The 20219-nt window shown below is 47.1% G+C and overlaps 1 protein-coding gene across 3 annotated transcripts in view; it reads left to right on the top strand.

Moving 5' to 3' along the window:
- Positions 1-19962, top strand: part of LOC134983200 (zinc finger protein ZFP2-like) — a 41880-nt gene extending 21918 nt beyond the window's left edge. For 2 of the 3 annotated variants that reach the window (XM_063948937.1, XM_063948939.1), the window contains exon 7: positions 18506-19962. In XM_063948937.1, the coding sequence (XP_063805007.1) occupies positions 18506-19809 (1304 nt within the window). In that variant the 3' untranslated portion in view covers positions 19810-19962. The remainder of the gene's footprint in view (positions 1-18505) is intronic. The other variant, XM_063948938.1, reaches the window with a different exon arrangement.
- Positions 19963-20219: the final 257 nt, after the last annotated feature.

The raw sequence follows: 20219 nt of genomic DNA, 5'->3' as shown, positions 1-20219 counted from the left end.
ACTGAGGCTTGGAGGAGGGTCATAGGGGGAGGAGCCAGTGCACACCACCTAGTCCTAAAGCTTTTATTTTTGTGCCCTGTCTCCTGCGGAGCCGCTAATCCCCATGGTCCTGACGGAGTCCCCAGCATCCACTACGGACTACGAGAAATAGAATTATCGGTAAGTAAATTCTTATTATTTCCGGCATGGTGCGGCTGCTTGCTGGGGCACAGGCTCAGGGTTCCTCATGCCACGTGACACAATGCTTTGGAAATATCTGGTGCAGCCCCTGTCATGTATCCACATGCTCCTGTAACAGCCGGCCTCAGGGAATTGGCTAATGAGCGGCTCCTGTTACTGAGTTGGCAGCATCTGAGTCTTGCTACCGTCGTCTTAGGTATATAATACATTTATTGAGCTTGTGTATGGGAACCAGCTTTCAGAGTCCTGCACATTCCCAGCTGATTACCTGTCCCCTGCCACTAGGATGACGCCCTTCTCTGGCTTCTGATCCATGGCCTTAAGGGCATACCAATGGTTCCTAATGGAAGTATCTTCAGGAGCGTTCACGTCTAAGTAGGAGGACAGGACCTCCTGCAAAATTCTGGTGCCTTCAGCATCCATTAATATATAATTCTACAATCTCCAAGGTGGTAAAGGAGGAGTAGTGGGAAAAGGCGACCAGGACCCTATCAGAGGGGTGTGATCAGACCATGAAATTGTTGTCTTATGAAAAACTCAAGTGACCAGGTTCTGGGATACAATGTGATAAATATGGAGACTGACACAGGACATATTAAAAAGGATAAGCATTTATTTCTCTAAGTTACAACAATGAGAACCTGCAAATAACAAGTTATACTCAGCTACAGTAATAGCAGGAACAAATTAGAATACTCCGCTCCTATCTCAGATGTTTCATGATCTGTTCCAGATGATGGTCATCGATTACGTAGTTTAAACAATATAGCTCAGTCGCCCTCAGGGTCCCTCTTTAATAACTCTGTCTGAATTTATTAAACTGATGTGGGTTTATAGAAGTCTATATCCGCTGCAGACAGACCTAGCTTAGATCGGAACTGACCTGCTATGTGTAAGTCTCTAGGCTTTATACCTTGCAAAGATACGCTAACATTGTCTTACCAGATATTACATTCGGGGTCTGTGATGCTGGGTGCAGTAGTCATTCAGTATAACATCATTTCTCTGACGTCCTAGTGGATGCTGGGAACTCCGTAAGGACCATAGGGGAATAGCGGCTCCGCAGGAGACTGGGCACAAAAGTAAAAGCTTTATGACTAGCTGGTGTGCACTGGCTCCTCCCCCTATGACCCTCCTCCAAGCCTCAGTTAGATTTTTGTGCCCGAACGAGAAGGGTGCATGCTAGGTGGCTCTCCTGAGCTGCTTAGAGTAAAAGTTTAAATAGGTTTTTTTATTTTCAGTGAGTGCTGCTGGCAACAGGCTCACTGCATCGTGGGACTAAGGGGAGAAGAAGCGAACTCACCTGCGTGCAGAGTGGATTGGGCTTCTTGGCTACTGGACATTAGCTCCAGAGGGACGATCACTGGTACAGCCTGGATGGGTCCCGGAGCCGCGCCGCCGGCCCCCTTACAGAGCCAGAAGAGCGAAGAGGTCCGGAGAAAGCGGCGGCAGAAGACGTTCCTGTCTTCAAATAAGGTAGCGCACAGCACTGCAGCTGTGCGCCATTGCTCTCAGCACACTTCACACTCTGGTCACTGAGGGTGCAGGGCGCTTGGGGGGGAGCGCCCTGAGATGCAATAAAACACTGAGAAAACCTTATATGGCTAAATAGATGCATCACATATAGCTCCTGGGCTATATGGATGTATTTAACCCCTGCCAGTTTTACTGAAAAAAGCGGGAGAAAAGGCCGCCGTGAAGGGGGCGGAGCCTATCTCCTCAGCACACAAGCGCCATTTTCCCTCACAGCTCCGCTGGAAGGACGGCTCCCTGACTCTCCCCTGCAGTCCTGCACTACAGAAACAGGGTACAACAAGAGAGGGGGGGCACTATTTGGCAGATAATACAATTACAGCAGCTATAGAAGGGAGAAACACTTATATAAGGTTATCCCTGTTTATATATAGCGCTCTGGTGTGTGCTGGCAAACTCTCCCTCTGTCTCCCCAAAGGGCTAGTGGGGTCCTGTTCTCTAGCAGAGCATTCCCTGTGTGTGTGCTGTGTGTCGGTACGATTGTGTCGACATGTATGAGGAGGAAAATGATGTGGAGGCGGAGCAATTGCCTGTTTTAGTGATGTCACCCCCTAGGGAGTCGACACCTGACTGGATGGTCGTATTTAAGGAGTTACGTGACAATGTCAGCACTTTGCAAAAAACTGTTGACGACATGAGACAGCCGGCAAATCAGTTAGTGCCTGTCCAGGCGTCTCAAACACCATCAGGGGCTCTAAAGCGCCCGTTACCTCAGATGGTCGACACAGACCCAGACACGGATACTGACTCCAGTGTCGACGGTGAGGAGACAAACGTAATGTCCAGTAGGGCCACACGTTACATGATTACGGCAATGAAGGAGGCGTTGAACATTTCTGATACTACAAGTACCACAAAAAAGGGTATTATGTGGGGTGTGAAAAAACTACCCGTAGTTTCTCTAACGTCCTAGTGGATGCTGGGGACTCCGTCAGGACCATGGGGATTAGCGGGCTCCGCAGGAGACAGGGCACATCTAAAAAGTCTTTTAGGTCACATGGTGTGTACTGGCTCCTCCCCCTATGACCCTCCTCCAAGCCTCAGTTAGGTTTTTGTGCCCGTCCGAGAAGGGTGCAAACTGAATGGCTCTCTTAAGGAGCTGTTTAGTAAAGTTTTTTTTTAGGTTCTAATCAGTGATTCCTGCTGGCGACAGGATCACTGCAACGAGGGACTTAGGGGAGAGACTTGCAACTCACCTGCGTGCAGGAGGATTGAAGTCTTAGGCTACTGGACACTGAGCTCCAGAGGGAGTCGGAACACAGGTCAGCCTGGGGTTCGTCCCGGAGCCGCGCCGCCGATCCCCCTTACAGACGCTGAAGACGGCGGAGACGGAGGTCCGGTGACAGGCGGCAGAAGGCTTCACAGTCTTCAGAGAGGTAGCGCACAGCACTGCAGCTGTGCGCCATTGTTGTCTCACAGGCTCACTGACACGGTCACGGAGGGTGCAGGGCGCTGCTGGGGGCGCCCTGGGCAGCAATATAAATACCTATTTTGGCAAAAGAAATACACCACATATAGCCATTAAGGCTATATGTGTGTATTTTAACCCAGGCCAGTATTAAAAAAACCGGGAGGAAAAGCCCGTCGAAAAAGGGGCGGAGCTTATTCTCCTCAGCACACGGCGCCATTTTCCTGCACAGCTCCGCTGGTGAGGAAGGCTCCCAGGACTCTCCCCTGCACTGCACTACAGAAACAGGGTAAAACAGAGAGAAGGGGGGCATAAATTGGCCATATATTATATATAACAGCGCATATGTACTAGGCAACACCTTCTAGGGTTGTTTGTATATATTTATAGCGCTGTGTGGTGTGTGCTGGCAAACTCTCCCTCTGTCTCCCCAAAGGGCTAGGGGGTCCTGTCTTCAAAAGAGCATTCCCTGTGTGGCTGCTGTGTGTCGGTACGTGTGTGTCGACATGTTTGAGGACGATGTTGGTGTGGAGGCAGAGCAATTGCCGATGATGTCACCCCCTAGGGAGTCGACACCGGAATGGATGGCTTTAATTATGGAATTACGTGATAATGTCAGCACTTTACAAAAGTCAGTTGACGAAATAAGACGGCCGGCAAACCAGTTAGTACCGGTACAGGCGTCTCAGACACCGTCAGGGGCTGTAAAACGCCCTTTACCTCAGTCAGTCGACACAGGTACCGACACAGATGATTCTAGTGTCGAAGGTGAAGAATCAAACGTATTTTCCAGTAGGGCCACACGTTATATGATCACGGCAATGAAGGAGGCTTTGCAGATCTCTGATGCTGCTGGTACCTCAAAAAGGGGTATTATGTGGGGGGTGAAAAAACTGCCTGTATTTTTCCCAGAATCAGAGGAATTGAATGATGTGTGTGATGAAGCGTGGGTTACCCCCGATAGAAAACTGCCAATTTCAAAGAAGTTATTGGCATTATACCCTTTCCCGCCAGAGGTTAGGACGCGCTGGGAAACACCCCCTAGGGTGGATAAGGCGCTCACACGTTTATCAAAGCAGGTGGCGTTGCCGTCCCCTGATACGGCCGCCCTCAAGGATCCAGCTGATAGAAGGTTGGAGACTACACTGAAAAGTATATACACACATACTGGTGTTATACTGCGACCGGCAATAGCCTCAGCCTGGATGTGCAGTGCTGGGGTTGTGTGGTTGGATTCCCTGACTGAAAATATTGATACCCTGGATAGGGACAGTATTTTATTAACTCTAGAGCAATTAAAAGATGCTTTTCTTTATATGCGAGATGCTCAGAGGGATGTTTGTACTCTAGCATCCAGAGTAAGCGCAATGTCCATATCTGCCAGAAGAAGTTTATGGACGCGACAGTGGTCAGGTGATGCGGATTCCAAGAGGCATATGGAAGTATTGCCATACAAAGGAGAGGAATTGTTTGGGGTCGGTCTTTCGGACTTGGTGGCCACGGCTACTGCCGGCAAATCCACCTTTTTACCTCAGACTCCTTCCCAACAGAAAAAGACACCGTCTTTTCAGCCGCAGTCCTTTCGCTCCTATAAAAAGCGACCAAAAGGACAGTCTTATCTGCCGCGAGGCAGAGGAAAGGGTAAGAAAGGGCAGCAAGCAGCCCCTGCCCAGGAACAGAAGCCCGCCGCGGCTTCTACAAAGCCATCAGCATGACGCTGGGGTTTTACAAGCGGACTTAGGAACGGTGGGGGGTCGGCTCAAGATTTTCAGCAATCAATGGGCTCACTCACAAGTAGACCCGTGGGTCCTGCAGATAATATCTCAGGGGTACATGCTGGAGTTCGAAAGGTCTCCTCCTCGCCGGTTCCTAAAGTCTGCTTTACCAACGTCTCCCTCAGAAAGGACGTTGGTTTTGGAAGCCATTCACAAGCTGTATTCTCAGCAGGTGATAGTCAAGGTACCCCTCCTACAACAGGGAAAGGGGTATTATTCCACACTATTTGTGGTACCGAAACCGGACGGTTCGGTAAGACCTATTCTAAATCTGAAATCCTTGAACCTGTACATACAGAAATTCAAGTTCAAGATGGAGTCACTCAGAGCAGTGATAGCGAATCTGGAAGAAGGAGACTTCATGGTGTCCTTGGACATAAAAGATGCTTATCTACATGTCCCAATTTACCCTTCACACCAAGGGTATCTCAGGTTCGTGATACAAGACTGTCATTATCAGTTTCAAACGCTGCCGTTTGGTTTGTCCACGGCTCCTCGGGTCTTTACCAAGGTAATGACCGAGATGATGGTTCTTCTACGAAGAAAAGGCGTATTAATTATCCCTTACTTGGACGATCTCCTGATAAGGGCAAAGTCCAGAGAACAGCTGGAAGCCAGTGTGGCACTATCACAAGTAGTGCTTCGGCAACACGGGTGGATTCTAAATCTTCCAAAATCTCAATTGACTCCGACAACACATCTGTTGTTTTTGGGCATGATTCTGGACACGGTTCAGAAAAAGGTATTTCTCCCGGAGGAGAAAGCAAAGGAGCTATCCGACCTTGTCAGGAACCTCCTAAAACCAGGAACTGTGTCAGTACATCAATGCACGAGAGTCCTGGGAAAGATGGTGGCTTCGTACGAAGCGATTCCTTTCGGCAGATTCCATGCACGGACATTCCAGTGGGATCTGCTGGACAAATGGTCCGGATCGCATCTGCACATGCATCAGAGGATAACATTGTCACCAAGAACAAGATTGTCGCTCCTGTGGTGGTTGCAGACGGCCCATCTGTTAGTGGGCCGCAGATTCGGCATACAGGACTGGGTCCTGGTGACTACGGATGCCAGCCTACGAGGTTGGGGAGCAGTCACAAAGGGAAGAAACTTCCAGGGCGTGTGGTCAACCCTGGAAAAGTCTCTTCACATAAATATACTGGAGCTAAGAGCGATATACAATGCCCTAAGCCAAGCAAGACCTCTGCTTCAGGATCAGCCGGTGTTGATCCAGTCAGACAACATCACGGCAGTCGCCCATGTCAACCGACAAGGCGGCACGAGAAGCAGGAGTGCAATGACAGAAACTGCAAGGATTCTGCGCTGGGCGGAGAATCATGTCGTAGCACTGTCAGCAGTGTTCATTCCGGGAGTGGACAACTGGGAAGCAGACTTCCTCAGCAGACACGACCTTCACCCGGGAGAGTGGGGACTTCATCCAGAAGTCTTCCACATGATGGTAAACCGTTGGGAAAAACCAAAGGTGGACATGATGGCGTCTCGCCTCAACAAAAAGTTGGACAGGTATTGCGCCAGGTCGAGAGACCCACAGGCAATAGCTGTAGACGCTCTGGTAACGCCGTGGGTGTACCAGTCAGTGTATGTGTTTCCTCCTCTGCCTCTCATACCAAAGGTACTGAGAATTATACGGAAAAGAGGAGTAAGAACTATACTGGTAGCTCCGGACTGGCCAAGAAGAACTTGGTACCCGGAACTTCAAGAGATGCTCACGGAGGATCCGTGGCCTTTACCTCTAAGAAAGGATCTGCTTCAGCAGGGACCTTGTATGTTCCAAGACTTACCGCGACTGCGTTTGACGGCATGGCGGTTGAACGCCGGATTCTAAAAGAAAAGGGCATTCCTGAGGAAGTCATTCCTACTTTAATTAAAGCCAGGAAAGATGTGACCGCACAACATTATCACCGCATTTGGAGAAAATATGTTGCGTGGTGTGAGGCCAAGAAGGCTCCAACGGAAGAATTTCAATTGGGTCGATTCTTACATTTCCTGCAATCAGGATTGTCTATGGGCCTAAAATTAGGGTCCATTAAAGTTCAAATTTCGGCCTTATCAATTTTCTTCCAGAAAGAATTGGCGTCAGTGCCTGAAGTACAAACTTTTGTAAAAGGTGTACTACATATACAACCCCCAATAGTGCCTCCAGTGGCACCGTGGGATTTGAACGTGGTTCTAAATTTTCTCAAATTTCATTGGTTTGAGCCTTTAAAATCAGTAGATTTAAAATACCTTACATGGAAGGTAACCATGTTATTGGCCCTGGCTTCAGCCAGGAGAGTTTCAGAATTGGCGGCTTTGTCGTACAAAAGCCCATATCTGATTTTCCATTCGGACAGGGCAGAATTGCGGACACGTCCTCAATTTCTCCCTAAGGTGGTTTCGGCTTTTCACTTGAACCAGCCTATTGTGGTGCCTGCGGCGACTAGCGACTTGGAGGACTCCAAGTTACTGGACGTTGTCAGAGCATTAAAAATATATATTTCAAGGACAGCTGGAGTCAGAAAATCTGACTCGTTGTTTATATTATATGCACCCAACAAGATGGGTGCTCCTGCGTCTAAACAGACGATTGCACGTTGGATATGTAGCACAATCCAACTTGCACATTCTGTGGCAGGCCTGCCACAGCCTAAATCTGTAAAGGCCCACTCCACAAGGAAAGTGGGCTCATCCTGGGCGGCTGCCCGAGGGGTCTCGGCATTACAACTCTGCCGAGCGGCTACGTGGTCGGGGGAGAACACGTTTGTAAAATTCTACAAATTTGATACTCTGGCTAAGGAGGACCTGGAGTTCTCTCATTCGGTGCTGCAGAGTCATCCGCACTCTCCCGCCCGTTTGGGAGCTTTGGTATAATCCCCATGGTCCTGACGGAGTCCCCAGCATCCACTAGGACGTTAGAGAAAATAAGAATTTACTTACCGATAATTCTATTTCTCGTAGTCCGTAGTGGATGCTGGGCGCCCATCCCAAGTGCGGATTGTCTGCAATGTTTGTACATAGTTATTGTTACAAAAATCGGGTTATTACTATTGTTGTGAGCCATCTTTTTAGAGGCTACTTCGTTTTGTTATCATACTGTTAACTGGGTTCAGATCACAAGTTGTACGGTGTGATTGGTGTGGCTGGTATGAGTCTTACCCGGGATTCAAGATCCTTCCTTATTGTGTACGCTCGTCCGGGCACAGTACCTAACTGAGGCTTGGAGGAGGGTCATAGGGGGAGGAGCCAGTACACACCATGTGACCTAAAAGACTTTTTAGATGTGCCCTGTCTCCTGCGGAGCCCGCTAATCCCCATGGTCCTGACGGAGTCCCCAGCATCCACTACGGACTACGAGAAATAGATTTATCGGTAAGTAAAATCTTATTTTTTCCTGAATCAGATGAATTAAATGAAGTGTGTGATGATGCGTGGGTTTCCCCCGATAAAAAACTGCTGATTTCTAACAAATTATTGGCATTATACCCTTTCCCGCCAGAGGTTAGGGCCCGTTGGGAAACACCCCCTAGGGTAGATAAAGCGCTCACACGCTTATCAAAACAAGTGGCGTTACCGTCTCCTGAGACGGCCGCCCTCAAGGAACCAGCTGATAGAAGGCTGGAAAATATCCTAAAAGGTATATACACACATACTGGTGTTATACTGCGACCAGCAATCGCCTCAGCCTGGATGTGCAGCGCTGGAGTGGCTTGGTCGGATTCCCTGACTGAAAATATAGATACCCTGGAATTGCCGTATAAAGGGGAGGAGTTATTTGGGGTCGGTCTATCGGACCTGGTGGCCACGGCAACAGCTGGAAAATCCACCTTTTTACCCCAGGTCACCTCTCAACAGAAAAAGACACCGTCTTTTCAAACTCAGTCCTTTCGTTCCCATAAGAACAAGCGGGCAAAGGGCCACTCGTTTCTGCCCCGGGGCAGAGGAAGGGGAAAAAGACTGCACCAGGCAGCCTCTTCCCAGGAGCAGATGCCCTCCCCCGCTTCTGCCAAGTCTTCAGCATGACGCTGTGGCCTTACAGGCGGACTCAGGCACGGTGGGGGCCCGTCTCAAAAATTTCAAAGCGCAGTGGGCTCACTCGCAAGTGGATCCCTGGATATTGCAGGTAGTATCACAGGGGTACAAATTGGAATTCGAGATGTCTCCCCCTCGCCGTTTCCTGAAGTCTGCTCTACCAACGTCTCCCTCCGACAGGGAGGCAGTATTGGAAGCTATTCACAAGCTGTATGTCCAGCAGGTGATAATCAAGGTACCCCTCCTACAACAGGGAAAGGGGTATTATTCCACGCTGTTTGTGGTTCCAAAGCCGGACGGCTCGGTGAGACCGATTTTAAATCTGAAATCATTGAACACTTACATAAAAAGGTTCAAATTCAAGATGGAGTCACTCAGGGCAGTGATAGCGAACCTGGAAGAAGGGGACTATATGGTGTCTCTGGACATAAAAGATGCTTATCTCCATGTCCCAATCTACCCTTCTCACCAGGGGTACCTCAGGTTTGTGGTACAAAACTGTCATTATCAGTTTCAGACGCTGCCGTTTGGATTGTCCACGGCACCCCGGGTCTTTACCAAGGTAATGGCCGAAATGATTCTTCTTCGAAGAAAAGGCGTTTTAATTATCCCTTACTTGGACGATCTCCTGATAAGGGCAAGGTCCAGGGAACAGTTAGAGGTCGGAGTTGCACTATCTCAGGTAGTGCTACGTCAGCACGGGTGGATTCTAAATATTCCAAAATCGCAGCTGATTCCAACATCACGTCTACTGTTCCTAGGGATGATTCTGGACACAGTCCAGAAAAAGGTGTTTCTCCCGGAGGAGAAGGCCAGGGAGTTATCCGAGCTAGTCAGGAACCTCCTAAAACCAGGCCAAGTGTCAGTGCATCAGTGCACGAGAGTCCTGGGAAAAATGGTGGCTTCTTACGAAGCGATTCCATTCGGAAGATTCCATGCAAGAGAGGTTCCTAAAGTCACATTGGTTTGAACCACTCACTACTGTGGACTTAAAATATCTCACATGGAAAGTGACAATGCTGTTAGCCCTGGCTTCAGCCAGGCGTGTCTCGGAATTGGCGGCTTTATCATATAAAAGCCCTTACCTAATTTTTCATACGGACAGGGCAGAATTGAGGACTCGTCCTCAATTTCTCCCTAAGGTGGTTTCAGCGTTTCACCTGAACCAGCCTATTGTGGTACCTGCAGCTACTAGGGACTTGGAGGACTCCAAGTTGCTGGACGTAGTCAGGGCCCTGAAAATATATGTTTCCAGGACGGCTGGAGTCAGAAAATCTGACTCGCTGTTTATTCTGTATGCACCCAACAAGCTGGGTGCTCCTGCTTCTAAGCAGACTATTGCTCGTTGGATTTGTAGTACAATTCACCTTGCACATTCTGTGGCAGGCCTGCCACAGCCAAAATCTGTAAATGCCCATTCCACAAGGAAGGTGGGCTCATCTTGGGCGGCTGCCCGAGGGGTCTCGGCTTTACAACTTTGCAGAGCAGCTACTTGGTCAGGGGCAAACACGTTTGCAAAATTCTACAAATTCGATACCCTGGCTGAGGAGCACCTGGAGTTCTCTCATTCGGTGCTGCAGAGTCATCCGCACTCTCCCGCCCGTTTGGGAGCTTTGGTATAATCACCATGGTCCTTACGGAGTTCCCAGCATCCACTAGGACGTCAGAGAAAATAAGAATTTACTTACCGATAAATCTATTTCTCGTAGTCCGTAGTGGATGCTGGGCGCCCATCCCAAGTGCGGATTGTCTGCAATACTTGTATATAGTTATTGTTACAAAACTCGGGTTATTATTGTTGTGAGCCATCTTTTCAGAGGCTCCTTCGTTATCATACTGTTAACTGGGTTCAGATCACAAGTTGTACGGTGTGATTGGTGTGGCTGGTATGAGTCTTACCCGGGATTCAAAATCCTTCCTTATTATGTACGCTCGTCCGGGCACAGTATCCTAACTGAGGCTTGGAGGAGGGTCATAGGGGGAGGAGCCAGTGCACACCAGCTAGTCATAAAGCTTTTACTTTTGTGCCCAGTCTCCTGCGGAGCCACTATTCCCCTATGGTCCTTACGGAGTTCCCAGCATCCACTACGGACTACGAGAAATAGAATTATCGGTAAGTAAATTCTTATTTTATCTTATCCTGGACAACTGTCCCCTTTCACCTACTTATGAATACAATACCCCAAACATCTTACTAGACAGTTTCCATCTAAAAAACTGATAATAGGATCATATATCTATTATAATCAGCCAGCCTAAAATCTGTGTATATTCTTCCCACTCACTATGTCCACACTAGGTCAAAGGACAAATTCATCTAATAAAGGGAGCATGAGGAAGCTAAGGAACGGGCGGCATTACTGGTCTGTTCATCAGTAGTGGAGGATCTATCAAGATGAGGGTCTGGAGCAAGAATAAAATCTCCCATAAGGAGAAGTGCAAGTTCTTGTAGCTTTTGCAAAGAAATATTTAAGAAATTTGGGCTGTCTGGCATTAGGGGCATAGAGAGAATTGAGGGGGACATATTTATAATGAATTTTCTCAACTAGAATCCAATATCTACCATTGCAATCCACCCACTTGCTGTCCAGGTGAAAAGGGCAGGATCTATTAGAAAAGATGTCTACACCACAGGAGATATAGCATGTTGGGTAGTTATTGGTAAACTGAGGGGGAGAGTGCAACGGAACATGTGATTCCTGAATGGCTACCACCGCCGCCTTCTGGTCAGCAAAATATTTTATTGCAAGACGTCTCTTATGAGGAGAATTAAGACCTTTTACATTAAGACTTAAAAACGTCACCATGATGGAGATTAGATCATGGTATGAAACATCTAGGATCATCTGTGTAAAGTCCAATAGAGTCTGTAGGGCGTGTGCATACTTCAAACTATCATAACAGAAAAAATAAAATAGGGAACAAAAATGGGAGACAAACAGAAATAGCGTCCATAAAGGAGCTAGAGATTCCATCACTAGGGTACCGTAACAGAAAGGTAGAAAAAGGTGGCGGTCGGACCTAAAAGGAAAACCCACAGACTACCCCAAGTAGCCATACGAGAGGGCAAAATGTAGTCATCATAGTAACAATTGTACAAAGAAATATCAAATCTCAATGTAACCAATATATCAAAAGGAGGTAAAGTCCAAGAGCCTGGCCTGATATCCAATGTAGGTTCTACCAACACAGGTATAAGGGCAACAGGATGTTACATAAATCAGTCATGCTTTACCTGAACACCCAAACATTCTAGAAAGGTATAACGAAACGTAAGAGTAGAAAGAATATCAGACCATATACCATATAGCAATTAAATAGCACAGGAAATAGAAACGGACACGTTTTAAACCCATAAAAAGAACAAAGAAATCTGGCCCAAATGTAGATCCATGCCCAGTAACTTAGTCCCAGTTGGCACATGTTACAGTAGGAAACAAACTCTGAGTGTCTGTAACAGTCTTACTCCTTTATCATATTACTTGGAGACGGAAGACAACTCCTCCGGGATTGGTTTAGGTAAAGTGTCATGAAGGACTGTCAACAGGAATGTCCCACTTATTCAGAATAGCAGGGCCATCCTCGGGTGAAGGTATCATTATGATGGCACCGTTTCGCTTTACAATAAGCTTAGTAGGAAAGCCCCATTTGTATTTGTATTCCACATTTCCTTGGCTGGAATAGATGCCTTTTGGCCAGCGGCGCAGGAGAAATTTCTGGAAATAGCGCAGAATATCCAGGCACTCAGCTGTGGATGAGGAAGACAGTGGCTCGTAGAATGCCTTCTTTAAGGTGAAAAAGTGGACCCTGAGCAGAGTGTCCCTCGATGCTTGGATAGGGGCCTGGTTGGACTTTGGGAGTCTATGGATCCTGTCAATAAGAAGGTCCGCGGCAGAAGCCTTCGGTGGAAGTTTCTGAAAAGAGGACCATGGCATAATCATAAAGCTCAGCATTTGTAAGAGAATCCAGAATGCCCATTATTGATATTTTCTCTAACGTCCTAGTGGATGCTGGGGACTCCGTAAGGACCATGGGGAATAGACGGGCTCCGCAGGAGACATGGGCACTTTAAGAAAGAATTTGGATTATGGTGTGCTCTGGCTCCTCCCTCTATGTCCCTCCTCCAGACCTCAGTTTGAATCTGTGCCGGGAGGAGCTGGGTGCTGTTCAGTGAGCTCTCCTGAGCTTGCTGTAAGAAAGTATTTTGTTAGGTTTTTTATTTTCAGGGAGCTCTGCTGGCAACAGACTCCCTGCATCGTGGGACTGAGGGGAGAGAAGCAGCCCTACTCTCTGAAGCTAGGTCCTGCTTCTTAGGCTACTGGACACCATTAGCTCCAGAGGGATTTGTACACAGGATCTCGCCCTCGTCGTCCGATCCCGGAGCCGCGCCGCCGTCCCCCTCGCAGAGCCGGAAGACAGAAGCCGGGTGAGCATAAGAAGCAAGAAGACTTCGAAATCGGTGGCAGAAGACTCCAGTCTTCACTGAGGTAGCGCACAGCACTGCAGCTGTGCGCCATTGCTCCCACACTACACCCACATGCTCCGGTCACTGTAGGGCGCAGGGGGGGGCGCCCTGGGCAGCAATTAGGACCTCTTGGCAAAAGTTTGACATATATACAGTTGGGCCCTGTATATATGTATGAGCCCCCGCCAAAAAACTGTACATTAAAGCGGGACAGAAGCCCGCCGTCGAGGAGGCGGGGCTTCTTCCTCAGCACTCACCAGCGCAATGTTTTTTCTCCACAGCACCGCTGAGAGGAAGCTCCCCGGACTCTCCCCTGCAGTTACACGGTAGAAGAGGGTAAAAAGAGAGGGGGGGCACATAATTAGGCGCAAAAATAAATAAAAGCAGCAGCTACTGGGTTACCATTAAGTTACTGTGTTATTCCTGGGTTAATAGCGCTGGGGTGTGTGCTGGCATACTCTCTCTCTGTCTCTCCAAAGGGCCTTATGGGGGAATTGTCTTCAGATGAGCATTCCCTGAGTGTGCGGTGTGTAGGTACGTGTGTGTCGACATGTCTGCTGTAAAAGGCCCCCCTAAGGAGGAGATGGAGCAAATGTGTGTGTGAGGGTGTCTCTGTCGACAACGCCGACACATGTTTGGATATGTGTAATTAAGTGCTAAGGTAAATTTATTGCACAAAAGATTAGAGAACAGACAGGGAATCTACCCAGGTCTGTCCCTATGTCGCAGAGACCTTCAGAGTCTCTCAATGCTCACTATCCAAAATAATAGACACTGATATTGACACGGAGTTTGACTCCAGTGTCGACTACGATAATGCAAAGTTACAGCCAAAATGGCAAAAAAGGTTTAAGGGGAAGAAAGCCGAGGTAAATTTCCCTCCTCTCATGATGAAAAAGAGCGGGAATCTCCAGACAAGAGACTGCAGTTTCCCACAAAGATTTCTCAGGCAGTATCCTTTCTCCACTAGGGCCAGGATACGATGGGAATCTTCCCCTAGGGTGTCACGTTTGCCCAAAAGGTAGCCCTGACGTAACAGCTATCCTCAGGGATCCTGCAGATAGCGTGCACATTCTGGTACACTACTCAGACCGGCGATTGTGTCGGCATGGGTTTATAGCGCTGTAGCAGCGTGGACAGGTACCTTATCAGCAGAAATTGAGACCCTAGTTTGTGTATATATATATATATATATAGGTATATATAGAGATATATATATTAAAGATGCTGTCTTAAGAGATATATATATATAAAACATGCCCAAAGAGACATTAGTCTACTGGGTTCTAGAGTCAAAAGCTATGTTGATTTCTGCTTGACGTGTCCTGTAGAATATGCAATGGACAAGATGATGCCGACTTAAGAGGCATATGGAAGGCTGAGGATTGTGTGGAGAAGGGTTCTCGGACCTGTTCTCCACAGCTATAGCTGGTAATTCTGATATTTGCCTTATATTCCTGCACAGCCTAGAAAAGCACGACATTATCAAATGCAGCCTTTCGAACACAAAGAAACAAGAAAGTCTGAGGTGCGTCCTTTCTTGCCAGAGGCAGGGGCAGAGGAAAGAACCTGCACAACACAGCTAGTTGCAAGGAACAGAAGTCCTCCCTGGCCTCTACAAAATCCACCGCATGTCGCTGGGACTCCACAGGCGGAGCTAGGCCCGGTGGGGGCACGCCTTCGCAAGTTCAGCCACAAGTGGGTTCGCTCCCTGTTGGATCCCTGGGCAATAGATATTGTGTCTCAGGGATACAAGCTGGACTTTGAGGAGATGCTTCCCCCCACGAGAGGGAAATATTGTTAACTGCAATTCACAAATTGTATCTTCAACAGGTGGTGGTCAAGGTTCCCCTCCTTCAACAAGGAGGGGGTTATTATTCGACCATGTTGTAGTCCCGAAACCGGATGGTTTGGTCGGACCCATATTGAATTTAAAATCCCTGAACATATACCTGAAAAGGTTCAAGTTCGAGATGGAATCGCAAGCCTGAAAGGAGGAGATTTTAGGGTGTCTCTGGACATAAAGGAGGCATACCTTCATGTCCCCATTTATCCATCTCATCAGACGTACCTCAGAATTGCGGTACGGGATTGTCATTACCAATTTCAGACGTTGCCGTTTGGACTCTCCACGGCCCCGAGATTATTCACCAAGGTAATGGCGGAAATGATGGTGCTCCGGTAGAAGCAAGGTGTTACTATTATCCCGTGCTTGGACGATCTCCTCATAAAAGCGAGATCAAGAGAGCAGTTGCGGAACAGCGTATCACTTTCTCTGGAAGTGTAACGGCAACGCGGCTGGATTCTATATATTCCAAAGTCGCAGTTGGTTCTTACAGCTCATCTGTCTCTCCTAGGCATGATCATAGACACAGACCAGAAAAGGGTTTATCTCCCGATAGAGCTCAGGAGCTCATGACACTGGTCAGGAATCTATTAAAACCAAAAAAGGTGTCAGTGCATCACTGCACTCGAGTCCTGGGAAGGATGGTGGCATCATACGAGGCCATTCCCTTCGGCAGGTTCCATGAGAGGACCTTCCAATGGGACTTACTGGACAAGTGGTACAGATCACATCTTCAGATGCATCGGTTAATCACCCTGTCCCCCAGGGCCAGGGTGTCACTCCTGTGGTGGCTGCAGAGTGCTCACCTTCTCGAGGGACGCAGATTCGGCATTCAGGACTGGGTTCTGGTGACCACGTACGCGAGCCTCCGGGGTTGGGGAGCAGTCATACAAGGAAGAAACTTCCAGGGTCTTTGGTCAAGTCAAGAGACTTATCTTCACATCAGCGTCCTGGAGCTGAGGGCCATATACAACGCCCTTCGTCAAGCGGAGACCTTGCTTCGCGACTTACCAGTTCTGATCCAGTCAGACAACATCACCGCAATGGCTCATGTAAACCACCAAGGCGGCACAAGGAGCAGAGTGGCAATCGCGGAAGCCACCAGGATTCTTTGCTGGGCGGAAAATCATGTAAGTGCACTGTCAGCAGTGTTCATCCCGGGAGTGGACAACTGGGAAGCAGACTACCTCAGCAGACACGACCTACAACCGGGAGAGTGGGGACGTCTTTGCACAGATTGTAAGTCGGTGGGAACTGCAACAGGTGGACATGATGGCATCCCGCCTCAACAAAAAGCTACAGCGGTATTGCGCCAGGTCAAGAGACCCTCAGGCGATGGCTGTAGACGCCCTGGTGACACCGTGGTTGTCCCAGTCGGTTTATGTATTTCCTCCTCTTCCTCTCATACACAAGGTGCTGAGGATAATAAGAAAAAGAGGAGTAAGAACAATACTCATTGTTCCAGATTGGCCACGAAGGACTTGGTATCCAGATCTGCAAGAAATGCTCACAGAGGACCCGTGGCCTCTTCCTCTAAGACAGGACTTGTTGCAACAGGGGCACTGTCTATTCCAAGAATTACCGCGGCTGCATTTGACGGCATGGCGGTTGAACGCCGGATCCTAGCAAAAAAAGGCATTCCGGACGAGGTCATCTTACGCTGATAAAGGCTAGGAAGGACGTGACAGCTCAACATTATCACCGTATTTTGCGAAAATATGTTGCTTGGTGTGAGGCCAGGAATGCTCCTACGGAAGCATTCAAGCTGGGCCGTTTCCTTCACTTCCTACAGGCCGGAGTGAATTTGGGCCTAAAATTGGGTTCCATTAAGGTCCAGATTTCGGCCCTATCCATTTTCTTTCAATAAGAGTTGGCTTCTCTACCAGAAGTTCAAATGGTAGTAAAGGGAGTGCTGCATATTCAGCCCCCTTTTGTGCCTCCAGTGGCACCTTGGGATCTTAATGTGGTGTTGAGTTTCTTGAAATCCCACTGGTTTGAACCACTTAAAACCGTGGAGTTGAAATATCTCACATGGAAGGTGGTCATGTTTTATTAGCCTTAGCTTCGGCTAGGCGTGTGTCAGAGTTGGCGGCTTTGTCACATAAAAGCCCCTATCTGGTTTTCCATGCGGATAGAGCGGAATTGCGGACTCGTCCTCAATTTCTGCTGAAAGTGGTTTCATCCTTTCATATAAACCAACCTATTGTGGTGCCTGTGGCTACTAATGACTTGGAGGATTCCGAGTTACTAGATGTGGTAAGGGCTTTTGAAGGTATATGTAGCCAGAACGGCTAAGGTCAGGAAAACAGAGTCTTTGTTTATCCTGTATGCTTCCAACAAGCTTGGTGCTCCTGCTTCAAAGCAGACTTTTGCTCGCTGGATCTGTAACACGATTCAGCAGGCTCATTCTGCGGCTGGATTGCTGCTGCCAAAATCAGTTAAGGCCCATTCCACTAGGAAGGTGGGTTCTTCTTGGGCAGCTGCTCGAGGGGTCTCTGCTTTACGACTTTGCCGAGCAGCTACTTGGTCAGGTTCAAACACTTTTGCAAAATTCTACAAGTTTGATACCCTGGCTGATATGTAATTCTCTATATCATACTTACCGTACACTCATCATCCTTATTACTATTGAGACTATAGAGGTAAGACACTGATGATGGGGGTGTAACAGTGGATTATAACCTAGCAGATGATGATGATGATTACAGTGTATTATATGGTGTATTACATGTAAAATACCTTGTTCCACACCTACTCTGCTGTAGCAATATACCTTATATAAGGGAGAGTAACACATGTACAGGCTTACCAGCGTATGAACACACACATAAAGGAATGCTACCTTACCAATGCTTCCAGGAGTAACGTTAGGAGACATTTCTCTGATCCAGCAGCTCATATGACTGATGTTATTGTTCATCTAGAATCTCCAATTCATACGATATGTTCCCCATCCATTGTTTTACATTGGTGCTGACATAGGACGTGGCGAGTGACTACATCTCCATTTATACTTCATGGTTAGTTACCAGTACAAGAGAGAGATATATCTAAGTCTTATTATAATATTACATTTGTTATTGTGAGTGTTCTCAGGAGGGTGGACACAATGATAGTCTGAGACACAATATTATAAAGCATTCATTAAAAGTTTTTTTTTAATATACACACAAATTTATAATTGTGTCCCAGAGAGTTGTCTTCTCCTATTGTTTGCAAGATTAATATTGTTACAGAAAATGTCACATTTCCGTAATGTATTTTATTTCCAGCAGATGGACACACAAGCAGGAATATCTCAGAAGGACATCTAATGTTATCCCCGGATTGTTACATAAAAGATAATGACAGTAGACCGGATTCTCCAGGAGCTAACCCCATTACCCCAATTATACATCCAGCTCTATCAGCTGGTCCCCCTGATCCTGCGAAATGTTCTCCTGATCACTCTGATATTGGTGCATCTGTTACAGCTCTGAGAGTAGATACAGTGTTTCCATGTTCTATAGATGCCAAATGTTTTACACAGAACACAAAGCTTATTAACCCACACACAGGTAAAATACGTGAAAGGCCACTGATATGTTCTGAGTGTGGGAAATGTTTTACATACAAATCGCATCTTGTTAGACATCAGAAAAGTCACACAGGTGAGAGGCCATTTCCATGTTCTGAGTGTGGGAAATGTTTTGCACACACATCAGATCTTGTTAGACATAACAGAAGTCACACAGGTGAGAAGCCATTTTCTTGCTCTGAGTGTGGGAAATGTTTTATCCAGAAATCACATCTTGTTCTACATCACAGAAGTCACACAGGTGAGAAGCCATTTCTATGTTCTGAGTGTGGGAAATGTTTTGCGCACACATCAGATCTTGTTATACATCAGAGAAGTCACACAGGTGAGAAGCCATTTTCTTGCTCTGAGTGTGGGAAATGTTTTATCCAGAAATCACATCTTGTTATACATCAAAGAAGTCACACAGATAAGAAGGCATTTCCATGTTCTGAGTGTGGGAAATGTTTTACACACAAATCAGGTCTCGTTAGACATAACAGACATCACACAGGTGAGAAGCCATATCCATGTTCTGAGTGTGGGAAATGTTTTGCGCACACATCAGATCTTGTTATACATAAGAGAAGTCACACAGGTGAGAGGCCCTTTTCTTGCTCTGAGTGTGGGAAATGTTTTATACAGAAATCACATCTTGTTATACATCAAAGAAGTCACACAGGTGAGAAGCCATTTCCATGTTATGAGTGTGGGAAATGTTTTATATACAAATCACATCTTGATATACATCAGAAAATTCATACAGGTGAGAAACCATTTCCATGTTCTGAGTGTGGGAAAGGTTTTACAAACAAATCGCATCTTGTTAGACATCAGAGAAGTCATACAGGTGAGAAGCCATTTCCATGTTCTGCGTGTGGGAAATGTTTTGCATTGAAATCAAATCTTGTTACACATCAGCAAAGTCACACAGGTGAGAAGCCATTTCCATGTTCTGAGTGTGGGAAATGTTTTGCACAAAAATCAGATCTTGTTATACATAAGCGAAGTCACAGGTGAGAAGCCATTTCCATGTTTTGAGTGTGGGAAATGTATTGCACACAAATCAGATCTCATTAAACATGAGAGAAGTCACAGGTGAGAAGCCGTTTTCTTGCTCTGAGTGTGGAAAATATTTTACATGGAAATTAAAGCTTTTTACATATCGGAGAACTCACACAGGTGAGAGGCCATTTTATTGCTATGAGTACAAAATGTTTTACACGGAAATCACAACGTGTTACACATCAGCGAAGTCACACAGGTGAGAAGCCATTTACACTCTGAGAAATAAATCAGCACAATAGACAACACTCGAACCATTTTAATGTTCTGGAGTATAATCATCATTGCCATGCGTTCTGCATGGTTCTTATCCTATCTCCTATGCTTTTTACATGCTACCGCAGGATGAAATAATCAGGTGTCAT

This window comes from Pseudophryne corroboree (assembly GCF_028390025.1).
Source record: "Pseudophryne corroboree isolate aPseCor3 chromosome 3 unlocalized genomic scaffold, aPseCor3.hap2 SUPER_3_unloc_10, whole genome shotgun sequence".
NCBI classification, from domain to species: domain Eukaryota; kingdom Metazoa; phylum Chordata; class Amphibia; order Anura; family Myobatrachidae; genus Pseudophryne; species Pseudophryne corroboree.
The sequence above is the reverse complement of the archived record's forward strand: the minus strand, read 5'-3'. Positions and strand labels throughout refer to the sequence as shown.